This window comes from Castor canadensis, chromosome 19 (assembly GCF_047511655.1).
Source record: "Castor canadensis chromosome 19, mCasCan1.hap1v2, whole genome shotgun sequence".
Taxonomy (NCBI): domain Eukaryota; kingdom Metazoa; phylum Chordata; class Mammalia; order Rodentia; family Castoridae; genus Castor; species Castor canadensis.
In genome coordinates this window covers 40,360,546-40,373,451 of record NC_133404.1, presented here as the reverse complement: position 1 = coordinate 40,373,451, position 12,906 = coordinate 40,360,546, and the positions used below count along the sequence as shown (strand labels likewise).

General features: G+C 43.8%; 1 protein-coding gene across 7 annotated transcripts in view; it reads left to right on the top strand.

Annotated features, from left to right (window-relative positions):
- Positions 1 to 12,906, top strand: part of Ntrk3 (neurotrophic receptor tyrosine kinase 3) — a 378,049-nt gene that overhangs the window by 112,686 nt on the left and 252,457 nt on the right. For all 7 annotated transcript variants that reach the window (XM_074061742.1, XM_074061740.1, XM_074061741.1 and 4 more), the window contains exons 9-11: positions 3,153 to 3,176; positions 4,513 to 4,577; positions 5,878 to 5,980. In XM_074061742.1, coding sequence (XP_073917843.1) covers positions 3,153 to 3,176; positions 4,513 to 4,577; positions 5,878 to 5,980 — 192 coding nt within the window. The remainder of the gene's footprint in view (positions 1 to 3,152; positions 3,177 to 4,512; positions 4,578 to 5,877; positions 5,981 to 12,906) is intronic.

The window sequence follows — 12,906 nt, the reverse complement described above, 5'->3', positions numbered from 1 at the left end:
TGAGGGTGTAGAGTATCGTATCTATTACGTGTACTGCTCTCACGTGATCAGGCAGCAGTGTTACGGTTATGACAAAAGCTTTGAAATCAGAGAGATTTGGGTGCGAATTGCGTGTGTGGTCCTCCCAGACGGGTGGCCTGGGCCCCTAGAAGGAAGTTTAGTGCATGATCAGCACTCAGCTCAGTGAAGGGCGATGACAACTCTACAACCTGTGAAATGGGTTGTAGATAACAATAGCTCCTGCCTAGGTTGCCATGGAGATTAAATGAAATAAAAACACTCCAGGGATTAGCAGCGTATCTGGACAGGGAGAAGGCTCGATGGCTGGTGGATATTGTTAGCGTTTTGGGACTGCAGAGATAAGATGAGTTCAGGGGTTGTAGAACCAGTAGTCACTCCATGGTCAAGCTCGTAAGTTCTAACAGATTGTCTCAAGGCAGTCTAAGTTAGTGACTGTGAAGCCACATTGCCAGGGTTCAGGTTCTCACACAATCACCTGTCAGTTGTGTGACTTCCAACAAACGACTTAATCTCCCTGCTTCTCCCTCAAAGTTGTGGTGAAGGCGAGCCCACCCGGAAGACTCTCCTTGAGGAGTTAGGTCTGGGAGCACAGGGACATGCGTACATGTTCATTGCACAGCCCAGTTCGTGTTCACCTGGTGCTTGACGTGCTGGTCCAGTCCTCCTCCAAGTTTGCATGTGGGGGAGAGAGAGATGGACCATTCTTGATACCATCCTCTTCCAGTGTGACCAGCTGAGTTAGGGAGCATCCAAGATGTCCCTTTATTCCAGGCAAGAGCTTGCTGTATATCTGAATGCTCCCAGACTCTGTGGCAGAGAACTTACACACTCATAGGCTGGTTGGGAGATGACAGGGTCTCAGACTTGGCTGACATATTTGGCTGATGTGAGGATATCCTCTAATAAATGGGCACCTTATGAGAAATATGCAAGTCAGTGGATTCTGTGGATGGATCTGGCTCCTCTCTCCTCTAGGCTATGATGCCAAGGCAAGCACCTCCATCGCCTCCATCCTCCCTCAAGTCAGGCAATGGGTCACCTGTAGGTAGAAGAGGGTAGTGATGTGTAGGGTATGATCAGGAATTTAGAGAAAGCTCTGTTGCTTTCCCTCACCATAACACAGAGTGGGTAGTAAGACCTTCTTGGAAAGACTCCTTCTCAGAAAGCGTCCTGTTCCCCCAGGCAGTTAGAGAACAACTATCTGCTGGTGCCTAGTTAATGGAGCTAGGCTTAGGATGACTGCGGGGGCTCAGCCCAGGGCCTGCTAAGTGGAAGAGATGCAGCTGAGTGAGTGAATAAGTGAAAGAATGAATTGTTTTTCTTTTTCAGGGTGTGGCACGAGGAGGTCCCCCAAAGGGACCAAGAGCATCAAACTTGTTTGAAATGCAAATTCTCAATGTGCATCAGTGGCAAGGCACTTGCTTAGCATGTGTGAGGCTTTGCTCTTTGGGCCTGTCACATGTCTTGTCTGTGGCATGTTAACTTTCTCACTTGGTTGAGGGGCTGTCTGCCAGATTCCTCCATTGCAAAGTGACTATTTTTCCCTTTGCAATTAGTAAGAATCACGATCTGAAGCTATATAAATAGCTTGTCCCATTCCTCCATACACTAATTTTAAGATTCAGTGATGATTCTTGTCTGAAACAATTATTACGATAGTATCTGCCAAATGGTGATGTTTCTATTTCCATCTTTCCTTCGACATTTATTAGCTGGAATTTTACTGTGAGGAAGAGCTTTCCCTTCTTCCCTCATCTAGTTATTCAATGATATTTTTGTATCAGTGTGGATTTGTGGGTATTTTCATAATTTTTTAGGATTACCATGGTAAAGTACGATAGACTGGATGACTGAAACAACAGAAATTCATTCTTACAATTCTGGAGACTGGAAGTCAGGACCAAGTGTTGACAGGGTTGGTTCCTTCTGAGGCCTGTCTTCTTGGCTTGTAGGTGCCGGCTTCTTCCTGTGTCCTGACATGGTCTTCCCTGTGTATGACACCAGTCATATTGGATTAAAGTTCACCCTAATGGCCTCACTTGAACCTAAGTACCTAACGAAGTTCCTATCTCCAAAGTCAATGGCATTCTACAGTACTGGGGGTTATAACTTGGACATTTGGATTTTGAGGGGACATGATTTTGTCCATAAAAATCCATGACTGTTTCTATTTTGTTGGTCAAATTATCCCAGCATTGGGCCATTGGGATCCTTTTGCTTCAGCTCTTGTTTCCTGCCCCCATTAATCATTTTTACTTTCTAGTACCATAAATGGTTCTAGGCTCATCTTGTATTTTCTCTGTTCCAGCTTAAAGTAATCCTAATTCCTGTCACTGGACAATGGTAGCCATTACCTCCAGATGATTCTTTCATTGTGTGCTAAAGTTTGAGTAGATTGGTGAAGAGCCTAGTCTTGGTTTTGAATCCAACTCTAACTTCCTCTTAGATAAATGGCATTCAGTTAGCTAGTTAATGTCTGTAGGACTCTTTCCTTATTTGTTAAATGAAGGTAATGTTACCTATCTGCTAGGGTGATAATAAGGATGGAGTGATATGTTACCCAGAGAATTTAGCATAACCCCTGGCTCATAATCACTGTCAAGTTAAGGGTTAGTTTTCTTTATTAGGTAGACCATTTCTAGAGACCAAGGTTCAGATAATACACACCCATCCAGGAGGGGCAAATTCTAGAGGGATTCCCAGGAAATCCCCAGCAAGCTATAAGAATTAACTGTGCATGTTTCATCCTGAGATCATAGCTGGCCTCACCACGTAGCACTGTCCCCAGCATTCTGAGTTCTGAAGGAGGGAGGGTTGTGGATGAGACTGTGGGTCAGGATTTAATTCCCTAACTCATAAGTTCGCTAGTTTAACTTTTAGATCCCAGATGGGCCACCTCCTTTGAACCAGAAACTTTATCTCTTATTTCTTCTCTACTTGGAAGACCACCCCCTGAAGAGGTAGTCCCAGGTGGGGAGGGGATGATGTGCCAAGAATTTTAGTGTATCACTTGCTGCGTGAACAGGGGATGGATTGTGGTGATTGGTTGAGGTCATAACTATTAGGATGATGTAGTGTGTCTGATCTGGTTTTATTACATTTGCTAATTACCTCTTTGTCTTTTTCTGCAGAGAGCACAGATATCTTTGACCTCGGTAAGTCTCATTTTCCTTTTGCTTTCAAACTGACTTATTCTGACAATTTTGGTCTAGACTTTCCTATTCTATATCATTCTCAGTCCCATGGCAGCTGTGGGTGTCTGAGTGAAAAGGAAAAAGGAACAAGAGAGTAGAAATGTAGTTCTGCCTGGGCGCACTTTCCTTGGGTAATTGCTCTGTGCCTCAGTTTTCCCCAAGGAGTTTTCTAAGGTATGACAATGTAGTGGGTCTCCCTACTCGGATGAAAAGGGGCTGCAGCAGGCTGGATATGGGGTTCAGTGCACCCTGGTACACTCTTATTGATGACCTCAGTTCTTGCAGATAAAATATGAATCCTATATACCTGCTTCAAGAGCCCAAATATTTGGCCAGACTCCACCTTGGGTAGAGTTGTGATTTACCAGGTCTCAGATGGAACTGTTGAGGCTCAGCTTATAAATGCTTTGAGGCTAGAGCTAGACAGTTCTAAAAGGATTTAGGTTTTGCTTGTGGGCTGTGGGAAACCTATATTTATTCCTTTCTCTTTTCTTCCTCATGGGAAGTGGGAATAAAAGAAGCAGTTGTGGCCTCTTTTGCCCAATGTCTGGCCAGAGATAGACCAATACTGGCTATTTGGCACTGATAGAAATGTCATCTATGATTCCTTTAGTTATCCTGGGTCTTAGAGGACTTGTAATCTACAGATGGCCTTTCAGAGTATTCCAAGCTGGGGCAATTTCTTGCCAAGGAAATGGTTTTGAAAGGAGGGTGATACTTGCTTGGCTTTGCGTCTGGCCTTACTGGGTAAAGGAGGGTGACACTTGGCTTTCCAGCTAAACCTAGTGACTCAGGTGGCTGTTGTTAAATTTGACCTGCCTTTGTATTCTGAAATCACTAGTAGGGGAATGGATATGGATTGTTGATGTGACCATAGGCCTGAATATCACTGAGGAGCAAGAAGGGACAGGAGAAGCAGGGAAAGGGAAAGGAACACCCAAGGCAAGGAATACCAGAATGTCAGCAACAGCTGCCATCACTGGTAAAATGTGCCTAATCCAGACCCTGGCCAGGATCCCAAGCCATTTTCCTCATTTCTGTCCCATGGCTCATGGTGTACGTTGCCCAAGTTAGAGTATTTTTCTTGGAGGTGGGGGTAGGAATTGGGAGTGGAGTATCTTTATTCCTTTTGGAGCTGTAGCACTGGCCATGTGGCCAGACAGTGACTCTGGGGACTCCTTTAGACCTGGGAGGGTGGCTGGAAGAACCTAGCTTCCAGAGGACTGGGCAGAGACCCTGGCTGGCTCTCCCAGGCTAGTAAACTAACTGCCCTCTTCCTTTTGTGTTTGGTTTTTAGACCCAGAAGTGAGCCCTACACCTCCTATCACTGTGACCCATAAACCAGAGGAAGACACTTTTGGGGTGAGTCACTGCTTGGTCAAGAGGAATATGTTTAACTGATGTAATCATTTCCAGACTTTATTTGAGTTGTTGACTTCTTCAAATATTATCTTACTCAGAACCTCAGTGCCTATGGCAGAAAAAAAGTGATGGTGGATGCGCAGTTCATTGTTTGAGGAGGTCTTTGAGGATCAGCAACAAGCCCCAGGGTTGTGCAAGAGAACAGTTTGAAATTCCCTAGTCTGTTAGGAGCCTGGCTTGTAGGGCCTGCTGACTGTGTGAGCCTTCTGCAAAAGTCCAAATTGCTTAGGGCATCCCCTCAGATGGGTTTTCTCAGAGTCTGAGATTTCCCTGGGGAGGGGAGGAAAGAACTTTTGACTGTTCAGATCTCTTAGGCCTTCCTAGATAGGAATACTAAGTAAAAAAGTTCAATGTGAAGATGCAGAACTTGCTTGCTAATTAAAGCAATAGAAGTTTCTCTAAGCTTGCTCTTGCATTTCTAGAATGGCCTTCAGGTATAAGGGGCTCAGAACATTGAATCATGGAACTTTCTCTAATCATTGGGTATTTTATATTTTTTTAATTAAAAAAATTAAAACTCTCCTAGGTTCTTCTAAATGATTTCTGAGACTAAGGGAGGAAGAATAGAAGAAAAGAACGATAGAGAGTGAATAATTTTTAATACATTACATCCATGTAGGAATAAGACACAATGAAACACACTGAGAACTGTTGAACAATACAGGGTAGGGGGAGAAGGGTAAGGAAGAGTAGGAGAGGGGATTTGACTGAATGACGTACATTATATTTGCAGGTAAAATTCCAAGGCAAAGCCCCACTGAACAATGAACAGACACTTAAATAATGAAGGGCAGAACTATAAAACAGGTTATGTTAAGAGAACATAACCTGTTCTCTTACCCTTCCTGCTAGAAGGGTACTAGCAGGAGAGGGAGGGTAAATGGAGAGGGTAAAGGAGGGTGAATATGGCTGAGGTACTTTCTATATATGTATGAACATGGAACATTGAAGCTTAAGTCATTTTAAGAAGGGGAGTGGGAGAACAAGGAGAATAATGAAGGTGATGAACCAAACCGGGGTACAATATATGTATATATATAAATGTCACAACAAAACCCCTTGTATAACTATCCTATATTAACAAAAACATTTTAAAAATAGAGATCTTACTCATACTAAAGTTCTGAGAGGGATCCAGTTGCTACCGCAGTAGGACTGTTCTCATCTGGGCACACATGTCACTTTGAAGGCACTCATGTTTTCCATGACCATTCCTGACTGTCTATGTTGGTCCTCATAGGTATCCATAGCAGTTGGACTTGCTGCTTTTGCCTGTGTCCTGTTGGTGATTCTCTTCATCATGATCAACAAGTATGGCCGACGGTCCAAATTTGGAATGAAGGGTAAGGTGGGGTTTTTAGTTCCAAGGATGCCATGGGGAAAAACATGGCTCTTTTGATTAAAAGATGCTGTGTTCATCTCCCTGTGCTCTCTGAGAGCGCATCTGGTTGTGGGACCTAAGTAGTCTTGGTGGAAATTCCTGTCTGTACCCTTGTTCTTGGTAATTATGGACTGGGAGCCATGTTGGATCTGTCGGAGCCAAGCTGTGAACCACATGGCTTTCTTCTGATAATCACTGTTTGGATGGGCTTATGTGATGAGAACAATTTGGGAAGGAAGTTGGATTTAAGGACAAATGAAGAAGACTCTGGTTTCTTTTCATTATTGGTTGGAAAAGGACTCTTGGTTTGAGTGTCTTGGTTTTACTCTCATTTGCATCCATTTGGAGTCACGTTGGGAAGGAAGTACACAGCTAGATATAGATTGTGGACTGTGGTATTGAAAAGCTGCCTGTGCCATGGTATTCTAGCACGTAGCTCTAGACATAGTTCCGGAATGGATGCCAAGAGCAACCTGGTTTTTAAATCTGCTGGCTAGCCTCCATGACCCAGAGTACGCAGTCCCATTACGGTGCAGAGAGGGTGGTGGGATGTGACATTCTGCCAAGGCTCAGGCATGACCCCCTCGCATGAAAGGGGTTAACATGGTGACTTAGCATCCACCTGCCTGGTCACAGAGATGGATGTGACCAAATGGCTCAAAGCAGGCTGGGTACCAGCTTCAAAACAGAAACTTTAATTTCAAGATATGTTTACAGCTGGGGGTTCCACGTCTGGCTGATGCTGGGCAAGGGTAGATAGCGAGGGATGATGAAAGGTTGCTTAGACAAGATTCAGGTGAAATCATGGGCTCTAGAAAGATGAACTTGGCTTCTATACAGGAGCTGGTGTCTGGTGTGGAGTCCCAACCTTGGGGTTCATGGACTGAAGGAAAATACACAAATGACCTTCACAGGGACAGTATTCCCTGAAATTAATGCAAATGTTTCAGTGTTTGTACCTAGTGGGGGTAGGGTGCTTTTTCATGGAATGGAACTAGTCCATGGATTGCATTATATTCTTACAAGAGTATGATTCCCTTAAATGCTGAGAACACTGATATCTAGGTGAATACTCAGAGAGAAATAGAAGGGCAGAAAAGATGGGGCCAGGCTGCCTGTATTTCCAGGAGTCTTCTTCCTCTGCATTCTCTGCTTTCGAGGAACTTAAATAATGGCAAGGTCAAGCAGGTTTTCTTGACTCATCTGAGGTATTTTGACCAAGAGAAATACACGTGCAGGGAAATTGGGGATGGAAGTTTGATGACTTAAGATCAGATCTCTCTGAGGCACCTTAATTAGATAGAGGTGTTCTATCTGGCAACACTTACCATGTGTCGAACAGGGCTTTACAGTTTAGATGACCACTAGATGAGTGCAATGCCTTCTATCTTAGGGTCATCCTTGGGCCCTTGAGTACTGGTACTATTGTTTTTGCAATGTTTTCTTTCCATGGGAGGAACCTTCTTAGCTCTTCCTCCCTTCCATGTGAGAAAACATCAGGACATTGAGTAAAGGGAAGAATGGGGCATTATTGCTCTTCCCCAAAGGAGACACACCGGCAGCTGAGATCCTTTAACATGTTTGGCAGTGCTGTGAGAGCAGATTTTTCCTATTAATTGTCATCCTGTTTCTGGAACAGTGTGTCCCCATGTCGGATGGATTAGGCAGCACTCAGGGCGGTGCCTCATCTCAGCTGTCCTAAGCTTGTCCCAGCCTCTGCTCCCCTCTCCTAGACTGAGCTGCCTCCTTGGGCCCTGGCTGAGCCAGGAGAACATGTACACACAGGTGGAAGTTAGAGGCAAGAAGAGATGGTGTATCTAAGACTAAGTATTTAAAATTAAGCCTGAGTCTCTCTAATCTTTATTAAGCCCCGCTATGTTTGGACCTTATCTTAGGATAAATAAGAAAATACCTTAAGTTGAATATAACCTTGGTCTTTTATTACCAGTGAGCATCTCAGTCTAGGAAAAAGAATAACAGCCCGGTACCAGAAGTCTCCCTACCCTGCTTCAGGTGAACTCCCGTTTCTTCATATCCACCCCATTCTTAGCTTTGAATTTTCACATCTGGGTGAGAATCTGTAACAGATTTTTTTGACTTGAGGATGGTACTCAGAGCCTCTGTTGTCTCAACTTCAAAATGAGAATAATATTACCTACTCTATGGGATCGCTGTGAGAATTGAAATCTGTGGGTAATTGGTTGTGTTAGCCAGCATCCCACGACTGTGACAAAACACCTGAGAGAAATAAACTAAGGAGGAAAAGTTTATTCTGGCTCATAGTTTCAGAGGATTCAATTCATGGTTGCTTGGCCCTGTTGCCTTTGGTCCTGTGGCAAGACAGTACATCAAGATGGGAGTGCATGATGGAGGAGGCCTGTTCACCTCATGGCAGCCAGGAAACAGACAGAGAGACAGGAAGGGACTAGGGTCCCAATATCCTCTTCAAGGGCACAACCCCTTGTGGGAGGAACCTAACTTCCTAACTTCCTCCCACAAGGCCTCACCTACTAAGGGTCAACCCCTCCCATTAGCACCAGATGCTGGCAACCAAACTGGCAGCATATACAACTGTAACATTGGGATATAAAAGGGTTCCAAAGGTTTCATTGCCCTCTTTTCTTCATGTATGATAGGTTCCTTTTATTGTCCTTCCATGAAGGATTGTCCTTCCAAGGCTCTATCACATCCCCTTGTGTCTCACACGATATTTAGTAAAAATGTCTATATTATACACTAATCCCAGTATATTGCCTTTTTAAATTTTTCTTTTTTGCTTTGCTCACACATCATCTGTTCTAGACCAGAAGCATCTTATGCTAGAAACCAGGGATTACTCAGCTCAGGATGCCAGAAATTTCATACTGCATTTGACAATAGCTTGAACTTACAAATTAATGACTTTGATTTCAGTCATTAAAAAAGCACAGTTTATAAACAGGCAATGAACTAGTTAGGGCTGATTTGGTAATCTGAGATGCTGAAAGAGGATGATGGGGAAGAATCATAAACTATTCCCACCATCCATGTCTGAGGTCCTGGAAACACAGTGTGTTGATATGGAGGACCCATTAACTTGGACTTTACTTTCTGTAAAAATACAGAAAAATGCAGAGTTTAATAGGGCAAGCACTCAAGTTCCTACCATCTAGAATAAACATCTATTACATATTTGCTTTGCATTTGCACCCAGTGTTTTATTTTTAGAAGAGAAAGAACACGACTGATAAAACTAAAAATCACTTTAGCCATCATCCATGGCTAGTCCCACCCTGGTCTCCATAGGCAGCTATTGTCCTGAGTTCAGCGTGCATCTTCAAATTCCCTTGTTTTAGTCTTTCTACCTGTATGTCATCCTCTCTGTCTCTGACTGATATATCCCCTGTCCTCACCCCATGGGTCTCTGCTCAACAAACTTACATCCTGTTGATTACCAAGTTAACTGCCATTTCTACTACAGTGCTTGGTAACCACACTTCATTTACAAACTGTGTTACTTTATGTGTGTTTAATTTAGACACGTTAATATTCCATGTTTATATTACAGTTTTCCTTACTATTATGTGTTAGAGACTGTCCCATGTTGGTATGTATGAGAGTTATACTGGTCAGTGATTTTTTGGGAGATAAATCATTAACCAGCTCTTATAGAAATGAACTGGAAATGCATGGTTCTAGATTGTTCTTTATCAGCTGCCATCTTGTTTCGTTGATCTCAATTTTGGCTTGGGGAGGTCACATTAGGACGTGAATTCACTTTTTTTTGGAATCATCGGAGTTTTAAAGTGAGCTACAGTGGGGATGTCTCTTAGCTACAGATGAATACCCTTGCCTCAGCATGGCAGGGCTGATCCGTGAAGTATCTGTTATGGCCTGGGCACAGGCCAATCAGCCAGCCCTCCTGCTGCAGCAGGACACGCAGGAGCCCACTTCCTGCTGTGCCAAGCCTTCACTCTTTGATTGTGAAATCCTGGGGTGGCCGGGGGTGGGGGCTGAGAGGCTGGTACTTGTGAAGCTTGGGGTAGGGACTGTTTATCAGAGGCAGAGGAATGTATAAAAATATTTTAGTGTTTTAACAATATAATTATTGTGCAGGTGCCTCCTGGGCTTAGAAGTGAGGTGCTTCAGGATTCATGCCATGTTCACCCTCACAAAATCTTTTAAAATTAGGCATCAGAGCACTGTAGCAATAATCTAGTTGGTCTTTTCCGTATCAGAAGAAACTGAGGCCCAGAAAAGGGAATAACTTGCTCTGGTGTCTGGTTAGGCAAAGTTGGGTCTAGAACTCTTCACTTGACAACCTCACCCACTGTTCATGACAACACAAATGACCCAACTCTTTTGTCTCCACTACCTCATTGTGAACATCAACCGTGTACCTGCCACCTTCATGTCACGTGGTCATTAGAACAATAGCCAAGTAAAGGATGTTAGTGTGTAATAAAATATACCCTAAAGTTTTCCTGTATGGTGAGTGTGATTATTATTTAATGGAGAAAAAAGTAAGCAAGTGTGAGGGTCTTTCAGTCTATACAAAGGGTATACATGATTTGGGCTTCTTTTCTTCATATCCACCACATATTCCTTTAAGTACTTCTAGATCAGAGATAATGTGATAGATAGCTAACTTTATACTTCTTGACTTCCTCTTACTGCCTCAGAAGAAACAGAATAATGGTTATTTGTGCTGAAACACAATATTGAGCTTGTAGGATAATGGCCCCATTGTACAGATAAGGAAATGGAGACCCTCCAGACCTGTCGTGAGAGGCCAGAGCACAGAGCTAGTGAGAACACCTAGATCCTTGATGTACAGACAGCCTGTGAAGTGCTGGGGACTTTTGGTGCTGCAGGTTGGTAAAAGAATTTACCAAGACAAACAAGCAGGAGAAAAAAGAAGTTTCTTAGGACACAGAGAAGTAGCAGGCAGCCAAGCTGCTTCTGAGTGCTGCTGCTGCTGTGCTGATCTGGGGCTTGGGACAGGTTGATTTATGTAAAGCAAAGCAAGAGCAAAGAAAATGTGTTTCTGCAACAGGAGAGAGAGCAGACTGATGAAAGAGCACTGTGCTGGAGGTCCTGAGATCTCAGGCTGTTACTGGGGTCTACAGAGATGGGGTGGCCAGTCCTAGAAAACTGGGCTATGTGTCATCAGCTCCTCTCACGTGTCAGATAGGGGAAGATTTGGGGCTTGAAGGTCAGACTGGGGCTGTTATTTTCTGTGGGCTCCAAAGTCTGTAGGTCAGCAAGACCCTGTTGTGTGTCACAAGCCATTCTGTTAATGTCAGCAGTTCAGGATGTGATTCCTCATCAACATCCAAGCCATGGTTTTCAGCTCTTAGGTTTCCTAACTCCTTGCTTAGTCCTCATCAGAAAGAATCGGCTTGATTCTTTCAAGGCCTAGTCTAGTTATCATTGAAGGCTGCCCCCCACTTATTAATCCCATTAGGTCAACCTGGGATACACCTGGCCTGGGAAAAGGTAGGAGTTGATGGAGGAGTCTCACCTTTGCTTCCCAGGCTGGGAGGACTTCTTTTATTTCCATCCAGACACCTTAGAGCCAGATAGCAGAAAGAACCTGGAAGTGTGGGAAGAGAGGAGTCAGGAGTGGTGGCATAGGTTTCTGGTAATACCTTCAGTGACTCAGCATCCATGCTTGCTTTTCATTCTCTTAGTTGCATGTATGCTGGTGCCTCTGACTGGCTTGAGGAGGAGTGCTGGCCTCTCAGGTTCCTTTGTAAATTAACATTACTTAATATGTACTTAAAGTGGTTGCCTATTTGATTATGATGGGGAGTTATTAACATTTTTTCCATAAACAGATGGTAATTGTTCTCTGAGTGGATCCGAGAATCATGCCAGAGTCTTAATTTGGAGGGACTGGGTCCAAAAGATCTTGGGGACTGCTGCCATATTGAATGATCTTGCCAAAGATCTTGGTTGATGGAATTGGTTAGACTTGGGAAGGAGTCATTTCTGCTTCCCTCCAGGTGGATGGAGGTATGGGTGGGAGGATCTTGGACTCTTGGATTCCTGAGGTTTGAGGCTCTATGTTGGCATGGTTTCTCAGCTGGGATAGTGTGTCCATGTGTTGGTAGACAGAGCAGGAGAACTGGTGTAGGAGAATGGTGTGGGGATACTATATGTAGGAGACATCTGAGGCTGTTGAAAGAGGCCAGGACAAATCAGTGACATTGGTGTCATTGATTACCATAGCTTCCTTTGCCCTGAGAAATGCATTTATTTGAAGTTTGCTTATCAGGAGACTAGAAACTAACATCTGTGAAAGGCAGACATGAATCTGGGTGAAGAAATTGGTTCTTTTGACTTCCTGGAATATGTCTGTTCTTTCATGTTGCTTGTTTTCTTTCTTGACATCTTTTTCTCCTCCAAATTGATGTGGGTAAGAGAAGGTATCATTGGTCTTTGGAATGATTTTGTACTTGGGATTTTTGACTTGGGACTCATGGCTTAGGGGACTCTTTGAACATAATTTTGATAGTGGTTTCTGGCTTTGTTTTCTGTGTTGTTTTCTTAAGGTCCTTGTGTTCTCCTAACAAATGTCTGCATGCCCTTTCCTCATTTTTCTGACACTTTGGCCCACCTTCCAACCTCCACATCCCCTAAAGACCTCTAAAATTAGGCCAAGTCTGAATTAAACAGGTTAAGTTTGTGCAAATCCACAGGCAGGACACAAATTAATTAAAGCCAGAACTCTTCTGATTCCCTTCCTCTGCCTACAGCTTCATGGTGAGGCTTGGGCTGCAGAACAGGCCCCAGCCTGCTTGATGACTGAATTCTAGAATGAGGCACCCTGGAGCTCTGAGAAGAAGGCTGGAAGGCAGTGTGTGTTTTTCTGGCATGCTTTTGCTGTCCTGTCCTTTGTGGGGA